The sequence below is a fragment of the Morone saxatilis genome, unplaced genomic scaffold (assembly GCF_004916995.1).
Source record: "Morone saxatilis isolate NCDOM2014 unplaced genomic scaffold, NCSU_SB_2.0 Contig9, whole genome shotgun sequence".
NCBI classification, from domain to species: Eukaryota; Metazoa; Chordata; class Actinopteri; family Moronidae; genus Morone; species Morone saxatilis.
In genome coordinates this window covers 14,129,687-14,156,989 of record NW_023340268.1, presented here as the reverse complement: position 1 = coordinate 14,156,989, position 27,303 = coordinate 14,129,687, and the positions used below count along the sequence as shown (strand labels likewise).

Sequence of the window (27,303 nt, the reverse complement as noted above, 5' to 3'; positions counted from 1 at the left end):
CACATTAATGCATAAGTAACAATAATCTGATCTGATAAATAATAATCACATGAGCTGTTTGTCTGCATAACAAATGCATTTACTTTCATACATTTTACAAAAGTTACTACTAAAATTGCTTGTGTCAATTTTTTGAATGCAGGACTTGTTATTTTTTATTACTCTTTTGTGTTTTTACTATATAAAATACTTCCTCCACCACTGCAGGCATTGCTTGTGGTACACTTCTGTATTGAGTTGTTGCATCTTGTTATTAGGCTGTCAACAGCAACTTGTCATCATTCAGTCATAATTAAAGCATCTTTTTTTTTTTGTCTCCGTTGCAGAGGATGTGAAGCAGGTCTTCAACCAGACCACCATCCACCAGCACATCCCCTTTAACTGGGACTCTGAGTTCATACGGCTGCACTTTGGCACACAGAGGGACAAACAGCTCAGCTATGGAGAATTCACCCAGTTTCTCCTGGTAGGTTTTGTGCAGATCACCTGCTCCCCTCATCTCACACATGCCATTTTCCCCCATTGTCTTTGTTTTTCCTCCTTGTCTTCCTGTTTTTGGCGCTTTTTGTTGATCTCTCTAAGTAAAGTCTAATTGTTTCTATTTCCATCATCCAGTTGACCATCAATGACAGTCATTAAAACCTTATCAACCCATTATGTGCCTCTACCCTCTACCTTGTTCTCACATATTGTTTACAGGCTGTTCCGATAATTCTGTCATGTAACTCTATTGTCAGATACTTATCTAAGCTCGGTCGGACGAATGTGTGCGCAATGCAAATGCACGCAGGTTTTCGCTGTTCCTTTCCCTCTCAAACACAGCCCTCCATATTGAGCAGATTAGTCATTAATGAAACACTGAGGTTATATATTTGGGACATTTTCTGCATTTGTTTTCCATTAGCTGACGTACACCTAGCATTACTCCACTCCACCAACTCTGAAGCAGGTAGAGACGCAGTTCTACCTCCATAAATAGTATAGCTGGAATATTCCTAGTGTATTTGTGGTGTGTGAGCCATTTTCCAATATGATGTCTAGACTTAAATCAGGCCTAAGCAGGGAGAGGTGGTGGAGGGGGTGGGAGAGAGGCCTAAGTTGTGCCAAGTTTGCATCCACACTCACCATGTATCTGAATGAGCTTTTTATATTACACTTAACTTAGACCAGATGGCTTACATACAGTGGGCAGCAGCGCATGGATATTGGGACATTGTTATATGTGCGTGCGTCCTTGTGTGTGTGCATATGTTTGAACATACTGTATGTGTGTGTGTATACACATATGCATGGTTCTATGTGTGTGGGTTTATCTTCCTTATCTGCTTTACTGTATGTGTGCACAGTGGCGTGCAGGCTTTGTCCACCGTGTTTATGTCTGTGTTTGTGCTTGTTTTTGTCCGTGTGTATGTGTGCGTGTGTGCATGAGTGCAAGTCTGTGGCGTTGTGGCCAGTGGACGCTGTACTTTTGCATTGACAGCGTGCCCGTTTCTCTCCCAGTCAGTCACTCAGTGGTTTCCAGCTCCTCACTGCAGCAGGCCAGCAGCCAGCCGCACTCATTGCTCAATATGAAATGCACATTTCCTGCTTACACTCTCTGTATTTGATCATTTCTCATAGCTTTTGATTCATGCCTTAATAAATGAAAAGGGAAAGTGAATTCTGTGTTATTGTAAGATGCCTCGCTGTGTAGGTAAGGGTAAGGGATGTTCAACAGCAAATGTATTTTAAGTGCTGCAAATACTGCCCTGCATTTCATCCTTTAGCACTTGTTTCACTGGTCTACTGATATGCATTAAATAAAAATATTATCAGTATTATAAATATTTTCACTTGAGAGGTCTAAAGCTATTGTAGGTTTCATGAAAGTGTTATGAAAGAATAAGACACATTAATATCTCTGCGATGGTGTGTTACTAACTGCAATTATAGTAGTGAGGTACAAGTAAAATTCAGATATTGGCAGTTACAGTGTGTTATCAGCTGCTTCAGTGATTGATGACAGGGCAATTAGGATAGGCACAACATTTCCTGAATCAGAATTTAAACCCGTGCAATTACTACATACTTTGTGATTGCACTACTACCCAGCGTTGTTATGATATTTTTATTAACAGACAGATCATTCGTAAATGTCAGCCAGAAACAAAAGTACACTGCGCAGCTAAAAAAATTATGAAAACCAGCACACACTCTTACACACACACACACACACACACACACACTATCTTCTAAATATTTGTTTTTATTATTTTTATAATTCCCTACCACCGAGCCCCCCCGCCCCTCCAAGAATGTTCCCATCCTTTATTTACCCCTCTTCCTGCCATACATGCATGTGTTTATTGTGTTTTTCTGCCATTGTAACCACGCCACTGCCAGATGCTCACAAGATGGGATTATCAGGGAAAACGTTTGCACCGCATATTTCTCACAAGGGCTCTCTCTGGCCAATTACTGTCTTGATGGAAGCCAGAGATTCTCACCAATTACATGCATTTTTCCCGTCTCACGCGTGGACGCCGGCCAAGGCTCAGCTCGCACTGTCAGTGTGGTGTTGTCTCTGGCAATGGTATTACCGATGTCCAGAGAAGTGGCAAATAGTGGCACATAGTAGCACATATTATAAATCCCTGGCAAGTAAAGGGCTTGAATTACACGAAGGGGACACCACATGTCCCACGTCTTCCCTAAGCTCTCAAAAAAAAGTGAATTGTTGGCATTTCTCTGATTTAAGTCCCAATTATATGTTTGACTCTCCCAAGAATGAGTGGGCAGCCCTTAACATCACTGTGTAGAGGGCTCACTGGCACACATGTAAATAGCAGTTGTGCTTAAGCTTCTCCTTGTAATAGTTTTAGCCCTGTGCTGATGAGAAGCAGAGATTGGGAAAAGAGAGGAACAATCCAGCTCCACTCATATCTATTGTTTAAGTTTTGAAGAGAGGAGAGGGGGGAAATCACAGCCGTTGAAAACAAACAGAGGTGGCTTTTCATGTATTTTTATTCTCCTCCAAGGACAATTAAAGCGACTGCAAATGCCTCGGCGGTTGTTGGCTGTCTTAAGCCCCCAGCTTTATGTCTCCTACCTCCCTCACTCCCCTCCCAAATAAAAACCATGTCCCTGCAACACTCATACAGTTGCAACAAGTTAAGGTTTTAAGAGGTTGAGACTATAAACTGCTCCATCCCTTGGACCACAGTTGTTTTGTTGCTGTGTGGTTGGCGTGTGTGGCTTTTTTAGACTTTTGTCCAGAGAAACAGGATCTAATTTCTTTTTAGATGGACACAAACGCACAGATAAACGCTTGCTCTTATTTTTGCACATGTGCACACTCATGCATGCAAAACATTATCTTCTTCACTTTCAGTTTTTGTTTTGACTTTAAAACTCTCCTCCTCCCTTCCCTCTTTCCCAGTTTATTTCACACCAAAGTGTTTTGACCTACTCACAACCGACCGGAGAAGTGAGTCACGACACTCAAGATGCTGACACCAAAATATCTCACCTTATTTACTTTGGGAGTGTTTACGTGTGTCAATCTGTCTTCGTTTCCTTGCCTTCCTTTCACTTATACACTCTCCGGAGCCCCTGCTGTGCTCATAGGTGATACTGACACATGGCTGCTACATTTGCTGTTTTTGCAAATCTGGCTCTTTTGTTACAATGTCTATTCTTACTCCCCTCCGGTCTCCACTCAGCTTTGTGTAAATGTCACTCTTCCCCAGTCGTTTCTCTTGGGCGCCGCAAATTTAGAGTTCGATCAGTTATGCTGTCAGTGAAATATCACTCAAATTCAACACAACAATAAGTCATAGCCTCATAGGGTTTTTTGTTGTTGTAATACCACTTTTTTGAGTTCCATTTATAACAATAACATCTGAATCAATCAGTTGAATAATGCCATGCATGTTCAAGATTTAATCAGTCCCCCTTCAGCATTTTTTGTCCGACGCGTGTGGCTTCAAAAAGAATGTCCATTCTTCTTGGACAAATTGATAATCATGTATTTTGAACTGAATTGCTATGTTACGTATTGTACTAAAACTACTAGCCAGTACTTGCTTTAAGAGACGTCATTTAAAAATGTTTTCCCTGACATGATTGTACGTACACACAAAATTTTGACATATTTTTGTTCTTTTTATGTGTTCCTATCAGATTTTCTTTTGTTTGTTTTAGGATATTTATGGGATTATGTGTGTAATAAATTAACTTTATAAATAAGTTGAACTTTTTAAATAGACTCAGATATAGTCTTGTACTGCATGCATGTAGGGCTACAACTGATGATTATTTTCATTATCAATTAATCTGATGATTATTTTGTATTTCGTATTATCGTTTGGTTTATAGAACATCAGAAAATAGTGAAAAATGCTTGTCACAATATCTAAACCTTCAAGTTGACATATTCCAATTGCTTGCTTCACCCAACCAACAGTCCAAAACCCAAAGATATTCAGTTTACTATCACAGAACCTGGAACAGCAGGAAACAGTGAATTAAGAATAATTGATCATTCATTTTTAATTGTTGATTAATTTCTGTCAATCCAATAATTGACAAATTGTTTCAGCTCTAAGTGTATGTGGGAAATTTAATAAGAGAATTTCAGAAAAGCTCTTAAAAAGTCTTGCATGAATGTTTGTTGATATGGACTTAAAAGTAAGTAAGCTTGAATTGGTCATTTAGGCTCTTGGTATTGTGTCACCATTATGTGAGAAACCTCTTCCTCGTCCTCTAAAGATTTTTCCACAAGGCCATGATACACTGCAAGTGAGTCAACAGCCAAACCAACTAGTTAAGCTCGCTGTCCTCAAGCCTGTAGCTGTTCACAATGACTCTTTGTGGACTATTATTGTTCTGATATCCCTGTCTTGGGCTCTAACCGAGTTTCTTGTTGTAAGACAGAGGAAGCATCGGTGGCAGCGGTTTGTTTACAGCCCCTCTCTGTAGACTTGTGGTTGCAGGTACCGATAATGGCTGCTAATTTCAAAGGCCTTGTGGGATCTGTCCCCACCACAGCCTGCTCTTGTCCCTGTGGACCTTTTGTGTGTACGTGTGCACAAGAAGAGAGACAAAGTGAGCAGTTGGGTGATTAGCCGACTTGCCTGTGTGTGCACGCCTGTGTGTGTGTGTGTGTTTGTATGTTTCTCCCTCAAGTGGGTTTAATGGGGATTTGGGGAGGGTGTGAAAAGCCCAAGCGACGCCTCACAGTGGGCAAGCCGCTATTGGGAGAGGAGACGAGAGTAAAAAGCCTGGCCAAACGCTGGCTCCCCCCGTAACTGAGAGGGGGAGACGGCACCAGGGGGCCCATCAAAGCAAATGCAGTGATTTTATGCATACGTGTTTATATGAGTGAGTTTATGTGGATTTTAACTTATGAAGGCAACTTAAAGAGGTGTATGACCCACATATGTGCACAATAATATGCATTTACTATATAATCTAACACCTAAACTTCCCTCCTTTCTTCTCTCCTCTCCCTTCCATAGGAGATGCAGCTGGAACATGCGCGGCAGGCTTTCATCCAGCGGGACCAAGCCCACAGCGGCTCTGTGTCAGCCCTGGACTTCAGGGACATCATGGTCACCATCCGGCCGCACATGCTCACACCCTTCGTGGAGGAATGCCTCGTGGCGGTGGGTTTTTGTTTGGCTCTGAGCTTCTCTCCTCTACTTGTTTTATTGTCGACCACAAGAGCCAAAGCGAGGCTGGGAAAAAATAGTGAGATCTGTCACCTGGGAGTTACGATGCTTTGTCATTATATGTTATGAAGAAATTGTTGTAAAAAATGATAATTTGATTACCATAATTCACATCTTAGCTGCATTGTCTATCACTGTACAGGTAAATGTACATCTATATTCATTATGTATTAGCAGTGTTGTGATTCTTTAATGTATATGTGTTTAACAAAATCTGTGTATGCTCAAATGTAAAAAGATGCACGCTTTGAAATGTAAGAAATGGAGGAGCGCCCCTACGTATATATACTTTATACTGATTCAGTTGCTAATGCCAGCTAAGAAGGCTAGCAACCTAACATTACTCCATTCTCCATAAAAGAGTTAAAGGCAAGGCTGTTTTCTTCCGTCTCACCTCTTCTTTCTCGTCTTTTCTCCTCCCTGTGTTCGCTTCTTTCTCTCACACCCCCACAACCAAACACTGTGGCTTTTCTCTTTCCCTTCCAGCTGTCCATCCCTCGTTCTTTCTTCTCCTTTACTTTTTTCACCTCTTATCCATCCTCTCTCTCCTTCTTTCCCTTCATTTTTTTCTCCCCCCCTCTCTCTCTCAACCACCCCTCTCTCTCTTTCTCCCTCCCCTGTGTCTCTGTCTCTCTCCCAACATGTCATTAAGTCTAACCTCTCTGGCAGTGTCAAAGCCAAGCAGGCCAGCTGAATGGGAAGATAGAGACAGAGATAGATGGCGACTGGAGCTTTACAGTCCATCATCTTTGCCTGTGTGTTTGTGTGCAAGCAGCTGTGCGCGTGTACTCTATTTGTTTTGAACTCTGAGATGTTTGTCTTTTTTGTTACTTGTCTTTCCTTTATGTGTGTCAGTGTTTTTGTTGCGCGTGTGTGCGTCTTGTGTCTGTGTCCATGTCTTGCCCCATTTCATAAACACCTTGTAGACTCTGTCATTTTCTCCGCTGTGTTTACCTCACCGACCAGACATCTTGGTGTGCTGTTAGTAAACTCTCACATACACAAACACACACACACACATATATCAAAAACCCCATAAACACCACCGACACATTAAAGGCAGTGTAATGCCGGAACACAAACAGTGAAACATCAAACTTTTATTCACTCACCAAACATGGCAAATGATTAGCACCACACTTTCACCCAGATATCGTTCTCCTCTCGCCTTCTGTGAAAGACTTTGTTTTAAATGGTGGGAAGATCCATGTCTATAGGCTCATAGATATTAACAGATACAAAAGTGTCTCTCTGTTAGGGCAGTTTCACCCAAGCCAGAGCTTCCACCGCTTGTTGCAAACACAGTGAGCTGTAAGCAACCTCCCTGAATGCGTCTGTAAAGCAAACAGTGCCATCTAGTGAAAGGAAGCTCTACATTTTCTATTGCCTCATCCCTCAACACTGTTAAGAGCTGCAAAGCCTCGAGGCTCATCTGATACTCTGGCTTAAGCTACCCAAAACAGGCAACATTTATGAACTTATGTACTTGAAGACACATTTCTAAACAGACAGCAGTTAGAGCTGCTCCTCTAGGAGCTCCGAGAGCCTGATTTAATAAAGATGGGATTCTGGTTAACATAAAACAGTTTGTGTACAGTCTGGAATGTCCTCAAGAGCCCAGCGTCTATTTTTAATCCTTTACCTTTTTTCTATTTTCTGTTCTTTTACCACTTCCCCCACCTCATAAAGAAAGTTAATTAAACTCCCTCAGACTGTTCGTTGTGTGATGGAAAAAGAAATGGTTGAAACAGGTTTACTTCTCCCCTTGGAGCGATGGTAAAGAGGAGCGTTGATGATTAACCACTGGTGTTTGTCAAGATTTTCTCCTCACGTGATGTTTTAGCACGTTTCTTCTGTGGGGACGTACACATAATCATTACTTCTACACTCACCTCTCAAGCATTTACTCAGTTTGGAGTGTAGTGTGATTGTGTTTGTGTATCATCAGACTTTATTGCATGTTAAAATACGTGTCTCCGTCCTTGCCCAGGTTGCGGGTGGCAGCACGTCTCACCAGGTCAGCTTCTCATACTTCAACGGCTTCAATTCGCTTCTCAACAACATGGAGCTGATCAGAAAGATCTACAGCACCCTGGCTGGCCACCGCCGAGATGTGGAAGTCACCAAAGGTACCTCGGGAGAAAAAAATCCCCCCATGAAAACTCAAGAACAAACAACAAACACAGGCAGTCAGAACGCAACATTTATACGTATGCACTTATGCACTGATGTTCTCTACCTGCAGTGCAATAAGACGGACAGCATACAGGACACACACTCACAAAACAAATGAGAGGATGCACTGTATGTGTATGTGTTAAGGGGAGGGTGGAAACTTGTTTTTGTTTGGTTTTCTTCCTTCCCGGTGGCATTTAAATGGGCATCCTGGATCCGACCCAGCACACGTACTCCATACCCACAATCCCTGATGGAGCTTGTCTTGTCTATTAGACATCCTGGCACTGATCTGAGGACTGCTTTATTTGTCCTGGGGTGTTTTTGGTGTATAATGAGATTTTTAATTCTTTAAAACACAGGCAAAAATGAGGAACCCTTGCTTTTGTCAAAATCACGTACTTTTTTGAGGATGAGGTATGTAGATTCAGTGCATGTTAGATAATTAAAACCATTTAATGAGCAAAAATGTGAAGCTACAAGGTATTTTTATCTATTGATTGATCAGCTTTTGTCTTTTTCAGACATTTTCTCTGTCTTTCTGTCTCCCATGGTTAGTTTCTTTCAATCCTTATCTGTCTCACTAGCTTGCCCCACTTGCTGTCTCTCATTCCTTTCCTTAGTACTTGGCAGCAAGCCTAGTTTGCTTTCCCTTTCTCTTTCCCTTTTTTCGTCTCTTTCTTTCTGCTTCCCTCTCTCCTGCTTTAGTCGTCTTTAAGAAACCATTCTGACCTCTCTCCCCATGGCCCAGGGCCTATAGTGTAGCCTTATGATGCTATCTGAAGCCTTATCAGGGGTGTGGACCATAGCCGACCCAGACCAAGAGCCCGTACGCTCCCCAGGCTGTTCCCACCATGGGTACACCAAGGCAGGGTTTGGCTCGACCCACGGTGGCCCGTAGCCAGCCAGACCTCCACAGCCACCACCCATCCACCCTCCACTCCCCGAGTCATTAAGGCCTCCCTGGGGACTGCAAGTGCTCGGCTCCATGTACTACTGGCGGGGCTGGCCGACAAACACATACTGTACACACACCCGCACGTATCGAGTGCGTGCATAACGTTTTGTAACGCACCATTTCAAACATTTCTCACATACACACAAGCACTCAGATACATTAACACAGCCAAGTGTGCACACATGTGTAATAATCCTGATTGATTCCGTATGTGCAGCAAGGCCACTGTTTTGCCTTGGGGATGCCATTACAGAGCTTAACGCCTACACAAAAGGGAGTGTACACGAGTGTTTGTGTGCGTACGTGCACAGAAAACCTTTACAGAACACACCTTTTAAAATCATGACTGTGAACATGTGCATCAGGTGTGTGTTGATGAAGTATATGTGTTAACACATATTACTGTAAATGCATCTGTACTAGAGAGCACCAGAACTGATGATATATGAGCCAGTTTAGTTCTTTCTTTGGGAACGACACCAATGATTGTTCTAAAACGTAAATAGCAGTGATCATGTTTTTAGGCATCGTGATGTCGGCCAGTCTGTCCACTACTTTGGTCCAGACTGAAATATCTCAATAGATATAGAATGGATTACCATAAAATTCTGTACAGAAATTTGGGGTCCCCTGTGGATGAAGCCTATTGACTTTGGTGATCCCCTGACTGACTGACTATTGAAAAGATTCCTTTAAAATTCTGTGAAACATTCCTATTTTCTCAGGATAAAAACTTTGATGGTCCCATCTAGTGTCATGTCCAAATACCTGCAAATATATTAACATTCAATTCAGCCCCAGCTGTACTTTGTGTTCAGTGCATCACGTAACATACAGCATGTTAGCATTGACATTGGGAAAATGTTAGCACGCTGACATTAGCATTGAGGTCAAAGCACAGCTGTCTCTAAGTACGGCCGCACAGATCTGCTGGCATGGCTGTAGACTGCTGTTAAAGTTATTTTTTTTAAGTTCTTCTCTTTTTTTAAACCATTTGTAATGCACTTTGTAATTGTTTTCAAAATTGCTGTATAAATAACAATTATTATTATAATACTTTGAACAGCCCTCCATTAGGCACTCATTAACAACAGAGCACCAATTGCCTGAACAAAGCATGGTAGGAAGAGTTTAATTTTAATAACTCTGTGATATTTAGCTGTTTAAATGCTCTTAGTCTAAGTTGTGTCAGTAAGTGTTGGTCCGAAAATGTCAGCAGCTATGTCCAGCTATACTTATCATTTTAATACTCTATGGACTAGATCACTTCACAGAGAGGCAGGTAATTATAAAATGTGTATAGAGGTCAGTCATGTGTGTATGTGTGCATGTGTGTAGTGATGACTACAGGCTATAGGTAAACAGGTTATCAGCATTGTGATCTGTGATCTCCCCAGACAGAACTCTGTCTATGTCTGAGTATGTCTGCGTGTGTGTGAGTGAGAGAGAAAGAGAGAGTTTATTCTTGTGTATGTATGCTCTCTCACATGCTTGTCAGCATTACCTGCATGTACCCATGGATATGTGTGTGTGTGTGTGTGTGTGTGCTGTGTGTGGTGTGAGAGAGAGAGAAAGAGAGCATGCCTCAGGGGTAAGCTGAGCCTCAGTGGGGTGAATGGCTCCAGTGTAGGACGACTTTGTCACAACCCCAGCCTGCTGCTCTTTGAATAAAGCGGGTCAAACAATGCTGACTCCTCCACTGTAAGCCAGCCTACAGTCAACCTGTTCTTTATTCCGCCAACAATAGAGCAGGTCTCAAGTTACGGCTGCCTCAGAAGAACTCTTGAAGTCCATAACTCTCCGTGGCCATATTTTCTATTCTATTTTTTTATGATGAATTTAACATGCTTTGACACTTCTCTCTTGTAAGTTACAACCCTGTCACAGAAGGTAACTGGTGTGAGTGACAGAGCTTTAGGGGAATATCGTAAAATAGCGCAACATTTAAAACTTGTGCTGGCATTAAGTCCTGTATGCCAGGGCCAATTTATCAATCTCATTCCTTAATGTTTGTGTTCCTCTTCAGTGACAGGAGTGAAGTGCACAATGAAATGCAGTTTCTCAACTTGCATGATGCATCTGTTTGAATACAGATAAAAAATGCTCACTGTAGATTAAAAGTAGCAAATCTGTTTCTGAGTTGTCAAAAGTTGTTCTGGGAAACACAGAAAATGACTGACTGATATATATATATGGTAGGTTTTGGGAACATGGAAATGAAAAATATTGAATTGTGTAATGAGCAAACAATGCATCTAACTGTAAATGTTAATATCAGTAAACGTGTGAATGCACACTTTATCATATTATGCTGGTGCATTGTATGTAACATAATATCAATTGATGATACTGAGTCTATGATGCAGTATCGTGAACGGTTAATAAAAGAATAAAAGGGATGTCAGTCACAACTGTCAGTCACAGGAAATAGCTCTTGTTTGTGATAACAGATTGTGGCTGTAGGTGATTCATTCAGCTCAGTACTACATATTTTGACTTATTTTCATGTTGCAGTGGCAGTGTGTAAAATATCACACAGTAATGAAAATATATCATGACAAAGTGAACATTAAAACAATGAAATTAAAACATTTTCATTTACTCAAGGCCAAATTTGCTTTGCTGCTTTATACCAAAGCCCTGACAAACCAACTGAAGTGGATGAATGAAGTGTCATGTTTTTTTGGATGGAATTATAAAATCACCATTTACTAAGCCTTGGATTTTGCAGGAGCAATGCATATCCTATCCTGGTTTTGGAACCAGCTATTCACCCTTGCATAAAAACTGCTTGCACAAAATACGGTACAAGGGCTGCTGATCAAAGCCACCCAGTCCTTTTATAACCGCACTGAGAGTTGTGTCTCCTCAGACATGTTCTTGGTGGGCTTTGGGTTCCTCTTCACTTATTCTGTTAGAGAGTATTCAGTTTGGTGACATCCCAATGGCATTTTTCTTTGCTGATGGCCTCCAGTGTGCACTGGGGCAGTTTGCAGCCAACTCTGCAGCTGTTAGGATCCTTGTCAGAACGTCATAATTTTAGGCTTGAAATAGACCAATTCTCCGCTTTGAGTTAAGAGAGAGTTGCTGCCTGGAGTTAAGGAGTTTGAGATATAAGGATGTAAGTGAGGGTAAATGGAGCCAGATTGGTGCCCCGTCTACAGTCTTGTGGAAGTTGTACCCTTGTACTCCCATGGTGCCAAGAGAACTGGGCCTGAAAGCCGGGCTCTCGAGTTACAATCTACGTTCCTGTACCAGTGGTCATGAGTTTTGAGTTTGTATCTGAGAGCTCAGACATCCAGAAGGAGTTTGGAGATTGCGGATTGCAGTGGAGGTCCCCACACCCAAAGCACATTGGAGGAATTATATATATCCCATCTGGCTTTGGAATACCTTGGGATCCCTCAGGTCGAGCTAGAGGATGTGGCCAAAGAGGAAAATGTTTTGACTGTTGCTGAGTTTGCTGCCACTATGACCTGGACACTGATAGGCACATGGAAAATGGGTAGATTTGCAATTGAGACATTAATGGCATATTTCTAAATTTTGGTTTGTATCATAAGGTGTGATCTCTCTTTCTTTGTAGAGGAATTCATTGTTGCAGCTCAGAGGTTTGGCCAGGTGACACCCATGGAAGTCGACATCCTCTTTCAGCTGGCTGACCTGTCAGACCCCCGTGGGTAAGACAGCCACAAGCACACACACAGGCAAACAAACATCCCTGAAGCTTCAAAAATGATTTTGATTTAATACCTTAATTTGGATATTATGACAGTCTTTTGATACTGATATTGTGACTTTTGCTTTTCTATATTCATTGTAGTCTTGGGGTAGATAATATGATCTCTGAGGAAATAATCACTGGTGATGTGGTGGATGTGATGGCATGTATAGGCATTCATTGCGTGTTTCACTGAGAACAGGCAAATAGGCAGTAATGGAGGAATAGCATCAGTTAGTCAAGGAGTTGTGCAGAGTAAGTCTATACCACACTTGTCCTACAAAGCGCACCTTTAGCCCCAGGGTCAATACCTCAGAGAGACGAGCGCTTTCTTCCCTCTCAAACGTCTCTGCACAGGATCAAAAGAATCAAGACATGACTACATCAGTGCCAGAGAATCCTTTTTCAGTCCAAAACCAATCCAAACTCGCATTTATCTTAAAAAAAGGGCAACTCCAGTCCCTATGATCCGTGGCACACAACAACTGTATGCGTCTCACATTCCCCCACTTCCTTTGCGTCTGCCTCGCGGCCCGACCAGTGCACTCATAATTCCTAACCCCGGCCTGAGACACCACCTGATTATTATTTCTGGGCAATGGGATACTTTAATAGCCCTCTCCACTCCCCTTGATTGGAGATGCGGGAGATAATAGCCCCAATATTCAGAGGAGACGGGTGTGGGTGGGGGGGAGGATTTGGCGTTCCCCGTTCTCTTAGCCTGGGAAATCTGGGTCCGTCATAAAGATGCAATGGAAATACTCAGAAAGGCAGTAGATTTACATCCAAAGGTTTAACATCTTTGTTGTATTTGGATGAAGGGATAAAGGAGTGGGAGTCAGTTCCTATACGTTGGTTGTCTTACTCAATCATTCCAAGCACAGGTCTGGATTTTTAGATTTTGACATGGAACAATGGCAAAGTTTCCGTAAACTTTCGGTAACTTCAGCCTGACAGAGTGGTCAGGCTGGTCACAGACTCGGTGATGCATTGATTAAATATTATAATCCTCTGAGAGTTTTTACAACAGTTGAAAGTTACTTCTCACTCTCTCCATTCTCTCTCTTCATCAGACGTGTTGGTTTAGTGGACATTGAGAACATCGCTCCACTGGAGGAAGGCGCCCTGCCCTACAACTTGGCTGAGGTCCAGAGACAGGTACAGATTATGAAGACTTGTTGATGTGTTTGGTTTCCTCTTCCACACTGGAAGCTCTTTCTCATCTCAGTACATTCTCTAGGGCTAGATGTCACCATGCAGATTACTTAATATTTTTAATATAATTAAGGATAATGATATCTCCTGTTCACAAGTAATTAACCCCCCAAACAAAAGCATCTGTTTGATTTTTAATTTTAGCATGAATTACACCATTCATTCATTGAGAAGTAGTTTTAGACTTGTGTTTGAGTGAAAGAAAAACAAAAGACAGGAGACACAGATCCAAACACGTTTTGTCAGATATAAAGTGGAAAGTTTGCCCCCAAATGCCAGTTGGCCAAAACTCGTCAGCCCTGCTCATTTTCAAAAGTTCATACCAAGGTTCAAACCAAGTTGTGTCCAAGTAACTTCCCATCACAGACTTACAGTAAACTTAAAGAGGCTCTCTTGAGAGAAAACACCACTAGACCTCTCCCTGACATGTGGTTGATGTCTTAAAAAAACATACACGCAAAACTCACAAATCCAGGGAAATAAAGACAAGCAGACCCATCCTCAAGCTCTGATGAACCTCAATCATGCTTCAAGTTGCAAATAATAGATGTGAAGAGACTTTGCAGCAGCAAACAAGAGCAATTTGTAATGAAGAAGAGGAAAAAGGATGTATGGACAGCCAGACAGATGAGCAGAGGATTGTTTTCTTTCCCGAGCTGTTTGGTCAGAGTTGTGCTGCCTGGTGGGTTACAGTGCTACAGTTAAGGCTTGGCCAGGCCATATTGGAGCAGGCGGGGGCCAAAGGGGAGAAAGCAAAGGGGCCCAGCACTACACAGACGCCAGTCCCACCACAATGAGCCACTTTAGGCCCTTGTGGTTTGGCCTCGGGGGCTGGCCGCCAGCTAGCTGGAGCTCTCTCTCATCTTTTGCTAGTTCTCTCCATATCCTTTTTTGATCTACTTTTCTCTCTCCCTCTCTCTTATTTCTCTACATGTTTGTCGGTTCGCTTTTTCTCTCTTTATATCCTGTTAACTTGTTCCTTCTTTCTCCCTCAAACATCCTGACAGTTAGTATTGCCAAGTTTTAGAGACAGAGCTGAGGAGGATGGTAGAAGTGGAAGGACAAAATTGGGCAGGAAGAAAGCTCTGGGGATAAATTGTAGAGTTTGGGGGGGGGGGGGAGTTCACTCTGACAGGTGGACCTGTTCTAGAGACTCCCATCCCCCTCACACACACACACCCACACACATACATACATACTTACAACACTCCACCCCCCCCCCTCTCCCCAGGGTCGAGAGGCCAGGGCTGGGCAGACCAGACAAGGCAACAGGTACCTCAGGTGGAGGAGGGAGTGTGGCTAATGTTACTGTGTGGCTAATGCTACTAACACACTTCTGCTCTTTGCATAGCATGGTGATGACCACAACGGTGTAATAAGATCACTTACTCCAGATTTATTTGACAAATGGTCTAAGAAATGTCAAAACATCAAAGTGTAATTACATCGTAAATTAACTTTGGGACATATAATTATATATTATACAATGTTTAACAATTATACTAGTCAGACAGCATAGAACAGTTACAAAAAGTTGCTTTATCAGCTCAGTGCAATGAAACAGCAGTAGATATTAGTCGTTAATAACAACAATTTATGCAACAGTTGTTAATTTCAAAACCTATAAGCTTAATAATTCTGTATTTCTAACCCGAACTCAAAGTTTGAAATTTCATTAACAGTAGCTTCTACTTTCAATGTTTACTAACTGATAAGTTGAACTACTAACTACCTGATCACTTTTTATTGTACTTACTGCTGTAATATTAGTCATTTAGCTGATTAGTCTATCAAAAGAAAAATAAATCAAAACAATAAACAAATTTGATAATTCATTATTTGTTTTTCAAGTAAAAATACCATTTTCATAGTCCAAACAACTACTCCTATATTCCCACTCCCACTTTCGTTACAGTATAGTTTTATTAAATCACCACTATACGGTATACCAATGTCTATCATGAAATTAGTGCTTGCTGTCAAACACTATATAGGTGTGACCAATGCTTGATAAAATAACTTGTAATTGAGCTTGCAGGGTGGTGGCATTAGTTGTGTGGCATGTAATGTTTGATGGGAGAAACAGTATTAAAGTGTCTGAAACGTTCTTTGTGTTCCACTTCTGCACTAATCTCTTTACTGTCTCTTTCCCACTCTGTGAGCAGCAGTTGGGCAGTGACGGCTCCCGCCCCATCCTCGTCCAGGTGGCAGAATCGGGCTACAGGTTCACCCTTGGCTCAGTGGCAGGGGGTAAGAGTCACGCCCCATTGGCTCCCTGCATACCTTCACTCCACCACCCACCTACCTGCTTGCGTGCCTACCTGCCCCCCACCTTCTGCTGTCCTCATAAGAAAAGGATGAGAGAGAGAGAGAGAGAGAGAGAGACAGAGAGAGAGGACAATGGCCCCTCTATTGCCCTTTCCCTAGCTTACAAGAGCAACGGTCGCTCCCCTGCTTAAAGAGTTCTCTCTCAATCTCCTTCTTTCTCTATCTGTTTCCCGCTCTTTACCATCCCTCTGTCTCGCTCTGTCCTGTCTATGGCTGTCTGTGCGTGCCATGGGAAACCCCTCCTGTGTGGATTCTTTTGTACCTGTGTGAGCGATCAGAAGAGGGGGATGAGGGTGGGGGTGAAGGGTGGTGCCTGGGCCTTGTGTTTGGCTTCAGACTCCCCACTGTTTTTCTACTCCTCCTCCTCCTCCCTTCCTTCATGCCTCCCTTCTCCTCCTCCTTCTATCCCAAGGGAGACAGCTTAATAAGGAGGTATGGGTCTGCCATCCCTTCTTCTCTCTCGGCCTCTCTCTAATTAAGTCTGTCGCCTTGGGTCGGTTCTTTTTGTTTGTGTCCGTCTGACGGGCCGAAGACACTGGGACTCAAAACACTTCAACGTCTTAACATTACCCCCACAGACTTCCCCTTCCTCCTCCGCCTTTTCCTCTTCTTCCTCTTAAAGGGTCAGTTTAGCCGAATTACAAAGACATATTTTCTCATCTATCTCCTGTCTTACCTATCTCTCTTTAACAAAGCAGGTAGTTTAGGTTTCCATCACAATATAATGGAGGTGAATGGAATTTTGTTTGCAGTTGATTATTCATATTCCTTCTCTGACTTCTTTCTGTGAGGTTTCTTCGTACGAGAGCTCCACTTTGCATTGCCAAACTGTCTTAACGGCACAATCTTGTGCTTTTCATAAATTGCTGGTTTCAACCTGATGAATGCCCCCTGTTCATGAGAGGGTGTGTGGTTGTGAGATTTGTTTCATCCACACAAATGTTTCTAAAGAGTAAAAAGAAGAATTTCACAACAGCAGTGACAGAAATAAAGAGAGAATGGTTTGACATAATGTCATAGAGATGGAGGAGAGAATAATAAACAGTAGGTAATGTTATTGTCAGGCTTTTTTGAGCTTTTTCCGCTTTTGGAGTGAGAGAATTTTCCTAACATTACCTAATCTGTATAAACTGCCTAGCTAAAATATACCAATAAATTAAAAAAATCTTGTTAGATTCATTAAGATTAAGGCACTACAGTTTTTAAGTCAAACCAGAATATTTGTACGTGACTCTTAAGACATGCCTAGACCACTCAATATCATATGACCCTAACAACACTATCTTCTCTATACTTCGTCTCATCTATCTTTTCGGTGCTTTGAAACGTTTTTAATACTGTTTTCTTCACTTGCAAAACACAAAATGTACTGTGGGCATAGAGTGGGATGCAGATGCTGGTTAAGAAAAGGGAAGGACAGTGGTGCCTTGGTCATAACACTAAACTACTTAAGTGAATATGTGTATTGAAATAAACAAACACTACCCTCATAATATGTGACCGGTATCTAAATAACCTTTTTTTTTAATTCTCTGTAGCTGTGGGTGCTACAGCAGTGTACCCCATTGATCTGGTGAAGACACGTATGCAAAACCAGAGGAGCAGTGGCTCCCTGGTGGGAGAGCTCATGTACAAGAGCAGCTTCGACTGCTTCAAGAAGGTGGTGCGCTACGAGGGCTTCTTTGGCCTTTACCGAGGTCAGTATGTATGAATACAAATTTCAACCTCAACATTTTTAAATGTGTACTGTCAAATATCTACATAGCGTTAGTTCTGCAAATAAGTGTTTCTAAACTGTACAGCTGAAGTTTATACTATCTTTGAGGACTTATCCTGCATTGATTATAGCTTATAATATGTGTTGGTCTTTTATATTTTCCTTTATATTTTATTTGAGTTTCAGAAACTGATGACAACAATAGACCTGAACAAACAAAAGACAATTAAACTGCATGTATAGGTGTAGCCATATAAAACAGTAAATGGATGAATAAAATAAATAGGCGTGTCCGACGAGAAGTGGCAATACTTTACGCAAATGCATACAAAATAATCAAAATAACTAAGAATATAAAATGAACTACAGAAAAAGTAAAAAAAAACAGTATGTAGTAGTAATGGTAAGTCAAAGTCAGTTCTTTAAGTTGTATTGGCCTTATGACGATCCAACCCTATTAACCCCTATCCATATAAGCATGATATTGCTCCCACTTGCGATAAAGTTCCACCTTATTGAATGCCTAACCTGAATGATACATTTTCTAATACAGCCAGTTTACTCAGCTTTCTAGATCTTTCTTTTCACAAGTAGAAAACAGTTGAACAACAGTATTTCCAACTTCATGGTGGTTACCATGGTAGTGCCAGAGAGCAATGTACCAACGTAGCGTTAACATACATGTTATTAAGTCAGAACTGAAATAAACTGGACAAATTTGTGTTTACAGACAGTTTTCAGGAAAAACAACTCATTGACAGTCAAATACACAAAAAAAAAGGTTTTGGAGGGGAAAAAAGGGTCGAGACAAGAAATAGGAAGCGAGTAGTAGGGACAATAAAAGGGAAGAGAAGGAAGAGGAGACGAGAGAAGAAGAAAAGTGTAGGGTGGACGGAGGGCGGTGTGAGTTCACCTCTCTGTTGACCTGTCTCCTTTGAAGTGATTACCGGCTGGCTGGGGACTTTCAGAGCAGGACAATGAACGTCACACGCAAGGCCACATACCTTTTAGGCCTGTGTCACGATGTGGTGATGTCGCATGTCTGTACTACCACACTCATAGAAACACATACACAGACACTGAGCAGTCGCGCAGGTATGAAGGCATGCACACACGAACATGCAGCCGACTTCTTGCGCATGCAGGTACGCACATATCAGGGCACGACATCCCTAATGACTACCTGCCCTGTCTTCAGAAACAGAGGTTAGGGTGTCTGTGTCGGTATTGTTAGGGTCAGATTGAAAAAAAGGTCCCCTGGAACGGTGGCGGGGGCCTTTTTAAAATGCCATGATTTTGATTGACAGCACTGGGCTCCTGAGACGAAACTTGAATGCTTGAATTTCTGTGGGAAACACAAAGAACATCAAGAGTGGAATGGCTTCACAGACACAGAGACAGACAGGTCTGGCTCCAGATAGATGGCCAGACAGCTATTCTGACAACCAAATTCTAGTTACATAATATAAGTTGAAAGTGCCTTCACTGAAAACCTCGGGAAAATCTGTTGAGTGAAGAATGTGGAATCAGCATTGCAAAATTGGCAAAATTACTAATTTAGTTTGATCTCTCATAATCAAAACAGCACGAGAGAAACGTGATTTTACCAAAATAAATTATTATTGTATTTTCCTATGTCCTTCTTTTGTGTGTATGCATATATATTGTATGCACATATGTCAACATTTGGAAAAAATATTTCAAAAATGATTTGGGTTTTGCTTTTTTTTTATGAGGTCAAGGCCGTTTTGCCAAGTTCCAAATTGAGTATATGATTATGTGTGTGCGTGTGTGTGGCCTCGTTACACACAAACTACTGTAGATTAACTGTGTTTCTTTGAGGAACTGTGTGCGTGTGGTTGGTGTGTGTGGTGTATGTGTGTGTGTGTGTGTGGTTCTTGCCTTGGGGCTGGGTAGGGGGCCAAGTTTCATTGTGCTCTGTTGTGATTATTTTGTTTATTTTTATCCTGCTCTGGGTTGTAATTGAGGTCTGCATAAACTTTTGGTTGGTTTGTTTTATACTCTGCCCTTTTTTCCTATTCTGGGAAGCAGCTCCTCTCTTCATCCTCTCTTTACCCCTTTCTTCCTCTCTCTCTCTCTCTCTTGTTGCTACTCTGATGTCCCCACACTCCACATCAATAGATTTCATTAGCGTCTGGGGGATCTTGCAGGGTCGGACGCATGCAGCGGGAAGCCACACATCATGTGGAGTGTGTGGAAGTGGGATATGTATATGCATATATGTGTATGTGTGTGAGTGAGTAGGGGTACCACAGCACGCTTTTTTTTTCTAATCATCTCGTCGTTTTCTAATGATAGGTCTTGTACCACAGCTACTGGGTGTGGCACCCGAGAAAGCCATAAAGCTCACAGTAAGTCACTGTGTTAGAAAGTGCATAGACGCATGCATGCACACTCACACAGACAGAGATCCACAACGTTCTTCCATCGCTTCAGTCTTTTTCAGTCCATTATGTGATGCTGCATAATAATATACAAATAGATAATCTACCTTCCTGTATTCCTGCATCTGTTAACTGTCAATCAGGCCTCTTAATAAACAAATATGTATATATATTTACAGCACTTAATATTTGTTATACAAACAGCAGCATTACTGTTGTCGTATTGTAAATATTTGCTGATTAATGCTGCATGCCACAGATGTAAAGTTATGAATTCCAGTTGTGAATTAAAACAACAAAACATTGTCAGTAGCAAGGCATAGCATTAATATGTATTCTATTAACTTTCTACATTTACTGGTCCTACATAAAACATACACTGAATATTGACTGTATATTCATATCGTGTTCCATCATACCAGCTTTAGAAATTCTTGGTCTTTGCCTGATGTTATAACCTTTGTGTTTACAGGTGAATGACTTTGTGCGAGGAAAGACCCGGCAGAGAGATGGCACAGTCCCGCTGCCCGCTGAGATCCTGGCCGGTGGATGTGTAAGTCAACTGTTGCATTTCGTAATGAGACCTAGGTCAGTGGTAACAACCTGGACCTGGATTTAACACCATTGAGTGTTACATTTATTTAATTTCATCCTAACAACTTTAACAAAGACCCAACAGTTTATTCATTTAGGGCAGTGCATTGTGGTAAAAATCATGTCATATCATGATAATAAGAACATTGTGACTGACAAATGTACATTATGACTGCATACAGCATCAGCGAGCTTGGCCTGAAAGCGTAAGTTTTCGTAAGCGTAAGCTGAAAGCCGGTAGCTCACATGGTAAACTAAGGTTGAGTCCTTACAGCAGTGACTCGAGTTCAATCTCAGCCCATGGCCCTTTGCTGCGTCATCCCCACTCCCGCTCCCCTTTTCTATCTCACTTCAGCTGTTTCTGTCAAATGAAGGCAAAAAGCTCCAAAAAAATGTGTTCTACATGTTTTTAAAAAAAGGTAACTGCAAAAAAAGAAAACACAATAAACTTAATTCACCAAGATATGACAATGCCGAAATGTTTTTAAATCACTTTGTCAAAAGCATTTGGTTAATTTCAGTATTTATTACAGGGGGATTTTTATATTTGAAAGTAAACCATACCAGACACTAGACTATACAGTATGTAATTATGGTGTCTGGTTCTATACCTGAATTCTAAACGACTGAAACAGCAGTGCTGAGAATGTTTCTTGATCAAATGACAGTGTCTAATCATACCTAACAGTCCCACCTCTTCACCAAGGTAAAGGTTCCTCTCAGTTCTTGTCCCAAATCTCTGCTCTGAGTTCTGAGAGTGTTGTCAGTGTAAATATGGCCACAAATATTCAGCCTTTTTGCAAGTGCAGTCAACATTACATGTTTCAGTGTTCACTTTTTTTTCCATAAAAGCCGAAACATGGAGCCTCTCTCATCATCCTGCCTCCTCAGAGTGCACTGTGCTGAAATGATGCTGTACAGTGCACAGACAGTGTATACAGTACTAAGGCAGCATACATCTCTTAACTATGTTTACCTGTTTTCTGGGTGCCGCCCCTTCTGACAGTTGAGCAGACAGACACGGACCTGTTTGGACGCCAGAAGTCACTGTTTGTTGATGGAACGTGGAACCATCACACATGAAAGCGCAAACGTGCATAGTGTTCACGCTCGCAGGAGTGTGTGCATACATGACAAACAGAAGAGCATACTGGTGCACGGACACCCCCATACACACTTACGGGGACGAGATTGACAGCGGCTGCTACCTGAGACCCCCCCCCACCACCACCACCACCAGTCTGTTACCTGCTCCCCTCCCATCATAGGTTTTGATCACTGAGCTGTCACAGTCTACCCCCAACACACACACACACACACACACTGTGAGTCCACCAAGGCCGGCAGCTTTAGCCCGAGCAAATGAAAGAAGGTCTTTCACTCAACCCTCTTTTGATGCTGATCACTAAAGCAAAGTATTTCAGGATACACAAGTCATTATGGGTTTAGCTCCACTCAGGCACATTCAATTGACCTGATTAGTTCTAGGAATATGTTTAAGAAATGTTTTATCACGCTACATTTGCTGTAACTTAAATGTAGCATTCAGTTTTGGATAGCGATTTTGACAGAAACGGAAAAAAAAAAAGTATAGTAACTACAGGAAAGCAAATGTACTGAAGAAATGTTCTACACTGTACTGGGTGTGAAAAGTAGCGGTTGCCCTTTTTATACAACCCATATGGATTGAGAAGCAGAACCATAACAGATGCATGGGGAGAGGAGAGGATAAATGTAGAGGAGACGAGCGAGGACGGATGGATTTTTCCTCTTTTCCTCTGTGAGCCGTCGTGACAGCTCCTTTCATCCTGGCTGAGGCCCCGGTGTTAGTGCTGGCACTGCACTCTGCCTGCCACTTTATCTTACACACACACACACACACACACACAGAGAAGTCGAACACTCCTGAACCCTTTTTTTAGTGAGGCTCCAGCCACAGCACATGAAATCTGTTTATATCATTTGGTAGCTGTGAAAGTGTTGGTTTGGACCACAGTGTCAGCCTCAGGTCCACAGTCTATAAAGTAAGAGACAAAAAGATGGAGAGAACAGATGAATGGTCATGTTTTATGTTCACTTTCTGCATCCTAAACTTATCTCCAGGCAACCTCTTTATCTCCTCTAATGTGCCGTTTTACCTCATGTTTTCTTGCTTTTCCTATCCCGCTGAAATATGTTCCTTTCCTCTTCTCACCTACCCTTTTCCTCTCTTCACCTCCTCCTCTTGCTCCCTCCTTTCTCCCTCTCTAAACCCTGTGGCTCAGCACCATTAAGCTCCAGTGCGGGTTGCCAGTTCCTAATGATTATTTGGTAAGAATGGCATGCTCCGTTGACTGAGCTGGCTGGATGCTTATCTGGCAGTTACTGGCCTGCATTTTAGGACTTAAGTTACACAAAATAGTTACTGGGTCATTGCTGAGAGGAGGAGCGGGCTAAGACTGAGAGACAAAATACAGTAATACTTTGTTCGCATTCACTGTGAATGTATCACAGTTTGCATGGTTGGGTTTTGTAATGGGTTTCTTACTCAGGCCTGATGTGAGTTATGAAAACATTATCAGAGAATCTAATACACACACACCCATAGACCTGCACATGTAGCATGAAGAGTGTTAAGTACAAATGAAAGTGTGATTGTTATTTATGGATAGCGGCTAATGTTTTCAGTGGCTGCTAATCTGTTGTATGAACATAAGTCAGTGGTTGGGGTAGGACGGGGGTGGGGGCTTCCTCAAACTTTACTAAGCTCTCTCTGCAGCACACACGTAGCCAGGAGCTGTGATGCGTGCATAAGGTGCTGACGTCCCAGGTTTCTAAGGATCACCTTGCCTTGTAATTACCTGGGAATCATGAGAGAGCCGCCGACGCTGTCACTCCATAATCACCACCCTCAACCTCTCTGCCTCCACCTCGACCTTCCCTCACTTCTCTTGTTTTGACTACTCCTCTCTCTCTGTTTCTGTCTCACCATCCTTCTCTCTCTCATTAGCTCACTCTGTTTATTTGTCCGATTCTCTCTTTCCTATTCATCTCCCCCCTCTGTCCAGGGTGTTCAGAGTTTTTTGAGTGATTTTCCACATTTAAGTAGGAATGTGGGATAGCGAATCACGCCCGAAAGCTCCGCATTGTCTTTCCTTTTATCTCATGTTGTCAGGTCTAATTGTCAGCTCGTCTCTCTGAACAATGTTGTTGTTTACTCTCCTTGAATAAACAACATCTCAATCTCCTCCATCTCCAGTCTCATTAGTATCCAATTGAAGCAGCCAACACTGCTAGGGGCCGGAGCCAATAGCCTCTTAATGCTCGCGCTATTAGCCAGCATGTAATCAACTAGGTTATTTCCATAAAACAAGTCATAAAGAGTTAGCTGTGAGATGTAGCAGCTTCAGAGCAGCAGCCCTCCTGCTATTCACAGCCTCTCATTGGGTCTGGAAGGGAAGCTGTAGCCTACTATACTTATTTAAAAAGCTGCTGCACACACCTTCAATGAGACTATTATGATCTCTGTCTCTCCCTCCTCCCTCTCTTCTCTTAGGCAATATATGGTAACACTTAAAACTGAGGAACATTTAGCACAAAAAAAAAGCTCATGTTGCAGATTGGAGCTTCATGCTTTCCCGTAAGGCAAGAGGCGACAAGCACAATCCATCATTCATAACGAAGCGAACGAAGGAGGGGGAGACAAGAAGAGAAACAACAACAAACAGACTAGGCCTATTTAAGACAGAAACGGCGCCATGGCAACCGATTGCTATCTAATTGCGATGTGCCGCCCTTTTGCGTGTAGCTACAGTAACCACTGGCAACCGTAGCGAGAGGGAGACAATATTAGAGAAGATGAGAGAGATCGTTTGAGAGGAGGTCAAAGCAAGAAAGGGGAGAGAGACAATACTGGAAAAGAGACTGAAAGGAAGAGAGTGACAGAAACAATTCAAGGAAAAGGGAAAATGGAAGACACAGAAGTCAGAAAAAGCCCACTTTCTAAATACGGCGTAAACATTTCTCAGTATCAAGAAGCACTCTGGAAATGCGGTCATGTTCCCTGACTAGACACAGTTAACCATTTGTCTTGCCGCAGCTCCACCACAGCAGCTACCTCTTACACTTAAAAGCCCTGCCGACCTGAAAGGCACAGAGACCAGTCCCAACTTGCTGCAGTATTGTTGCCCTCCCTTCACAAGTACAGGTTTGGAGAATGGTGTGAAGTGAGAGGTTAGGGAGAAAAAGAGAAGTCAGAGTCCCCGCAGGGTCTGTGTGATGAAGACAAACAGCTGACAGACTCGACTGCATCAGCTGGATTTCCCGGTACTCTCCTGTACTCTCCTCCTTTCACATGTTTGTTTTGCAGCTGGTTGCTGAGGCATCACTTTCTGCAATTGCGCACGAGCAAGATTGTAGTTACATTTTTCAGTCTTGATTGTATTATATTATTATATTCTCAATCAGTGCGTGGTGTTAAGTGACCACTTTGTCTTTAGTGGACACTCGAAATCTCATATTAGACATAGACAGACAGCCGTTATATTTAAGACCAATCCATTTCTCTCTTCTTGAAGTTCACTGTATCGATTTCTCTTTGCCTTTCTGTCCCTCCAGGCTGGTGGCTCCCAGGTGATCTTCACCAACCCTCTGGAGATTGTAAAGATCCGTCTGCAGGTGGCGGGAGAGATCACCACAGGGCCACGGGTCAGTGCCCTGTCTGTCATCAGGGACCTAGGCTTCTTTGGACTTTACAAGGTGAGAAACGTCATTGCGGTCAGAGGTGCATGTGTAGATCATTACACACAATGCAACTGGACAATAAAGGCCCATGTGCAGCTGATGTAGTTAAGATGCATTTCTCCAACATCATACAACTTCTCCTCTTGAAATATAAGACTTTTTTTCACACAAGAAATTAGGATTTCCTACGAAGCAGCTAACTAGGATGCTACAGACTCAATAGGAATGTACTGTACTGAAAGCACAATATTCTCAGTCCTCTCTGATATTTTCTCCCAGGCTCAGTGAGTACAGTTACATAATTCCAGAAATTTATAGCTGCACAAAATGTACTTTCCTTCCATTCCTCTCTACAGTAAAATTGCATACCTTCTATGTAAGGATGTAGCACATTAATGTCTTTCCCAGAAGTGAATTGGTTACAATGTTCATTTTGAAACAATCAAGTTATGCTTCTGAATAGGCTGAAGAAATGAACCCTGAGCTGTTAAAAATCAATCCACTACAATATATCGGTAAGAGGATATTAGACATGGACTACTTTGATGATAGAACTCTTGGAAAGTAGACATAATCATTCAACAGATTTCCAATTTAATCACATTTATCTTTAAATGAGAGGTAAAGACATATTTTATGTAACGCTGAATTCAAGTAAGATTTGTCGCTAGCGAGATTAATTGGCAAATTATTGCCAGAAGTCCAGTATCCATTTCTATTGTATTTTCATCAGCCTCACAATTCCCAAACGATCCATTATTTCTGCTATGACTAAATCATATGTGATTTTTCTATTAACTATTGTACAACTATACATATTACCTTACCCCACATCAGCTATCATTTAAATACAAAACAATACCATGTGCTCTTCTGTTCAAGAACAAGAAAATACACAATTTATACTAAAAGCTGTATTTAACCTTAATTGCCATAATTGATATTTTTCAATGGCGCGGGGCTAAAAATTACAGTGTACTGTTTGAACATATTAGAGTTGTATGATATTAGGCACCCAACATTGTAAAGCAAGCATAAAAGATTATAGTGTACTAAGGGGCTAATATGAAAATATTGTTGCGTTGGTGTGTTTTAAAGTATATTTTCTATATTTTCATAATCATTATTCTTATAAATATTAGGACTTCTATCATCAATCAGTTTATACCAATGAGGCGCACACACTTTCATAGTGTTTTATTTTGGATGCTACCAGTCAGATAGAAGAGCTAGTGGCAATCAATGAGCGAGCTGTGGCTACCGCTAACGTTAGCAGCTTAACTGGCTAGATGAGGACATTAGCCCTCAGGGTGAAGCAGAGCATGTCTAATTAAATTACATAAATAAGTCCTAATGGAGCTTGGCAGGGGAGATTCTGCTTCAACTGTAAACACAATCAACTGTGAAAATGTCAATCTCATACCTGCGGTTGTATTAATTTGCAAGTAAGATGATGGCACTTGTTCCAAGTAGTAAACTATTTTTCAATGAAGATCCAGACTTCCTTAGACCGGACATAACTTTTGATAGTCTGCTGATTATTTACTACATTATTTACTTATTGCTCTGTGCTTCCCATGTTTGTCTGTGTGGTTTTCTTTCTGTGTCTGCTGATGTGATCACCTGTCAGCACAGACAACTTCCATGTAAACCTTTCGGTTCTGTTAACAAGCCTGTAATAGACAGTGGAGCCTCTGCTTGTCTCTGTCTACCTGCCCTAATTTATGACTATGTTGAAGTGTGTGTGTGTCTGTGTG

At 41.9% G+C, this 27,303-nt stretch overlaps 1 protein-coding gene across 1 annotated transcript in view; it reads left to right on the top strand.

Moving 5' to 3' along the window:
• The window catches only part of LOC118342873 (calcium-binding mitochondrial carrier protein Aralar2), a 46,433-nt gene that overhangs the window by 10,265 nt on the left and 8,865 nt on the right, over positions 1 to 27,303 (top strand). Inside the window, exons 5-14 of the mRNA XM_035681545.1 lie at positions 327 to 466; positions 5,499 to 5,645; positions 7,702 to 7,840; positions 12,431 to 12,524; positions 13,639 to 13,723; positions 15,946 to 16,030; positions 17,647 to 17,805; positions 20,145 to 20,197; positions 20,703 to 20,783; positions 25,421 to 25,561. Coding sequence (XP_035537438.1) covers positions 327 to 466; positions 5,499 to 5,645; positions 7,702 to 7,840; positions 12,431 to 12,524; positions 13,639 to 13,723; positions 15,946 to 16,030; positions 17,647 to 17,805; positions 20,145 to 20,197; positions 20,703 to 20,783; positions 25,421 to 25,561 — 1,124 coding nt within the window. The remainder of the gene's footprint in view (positions 1 to 326; positions 467 to 5,498; positions 5,646 to 7,701; positions 7,841 to 12,430; positions 12,525 to 13,638; positions 13,724 to 15,945; positions 16,031 to 17,646; positions 17,806 to 20,144; positions 20,198 to 20,702; positions 20,784 to 25,420; positions 25,562 to 27,303) is intronic.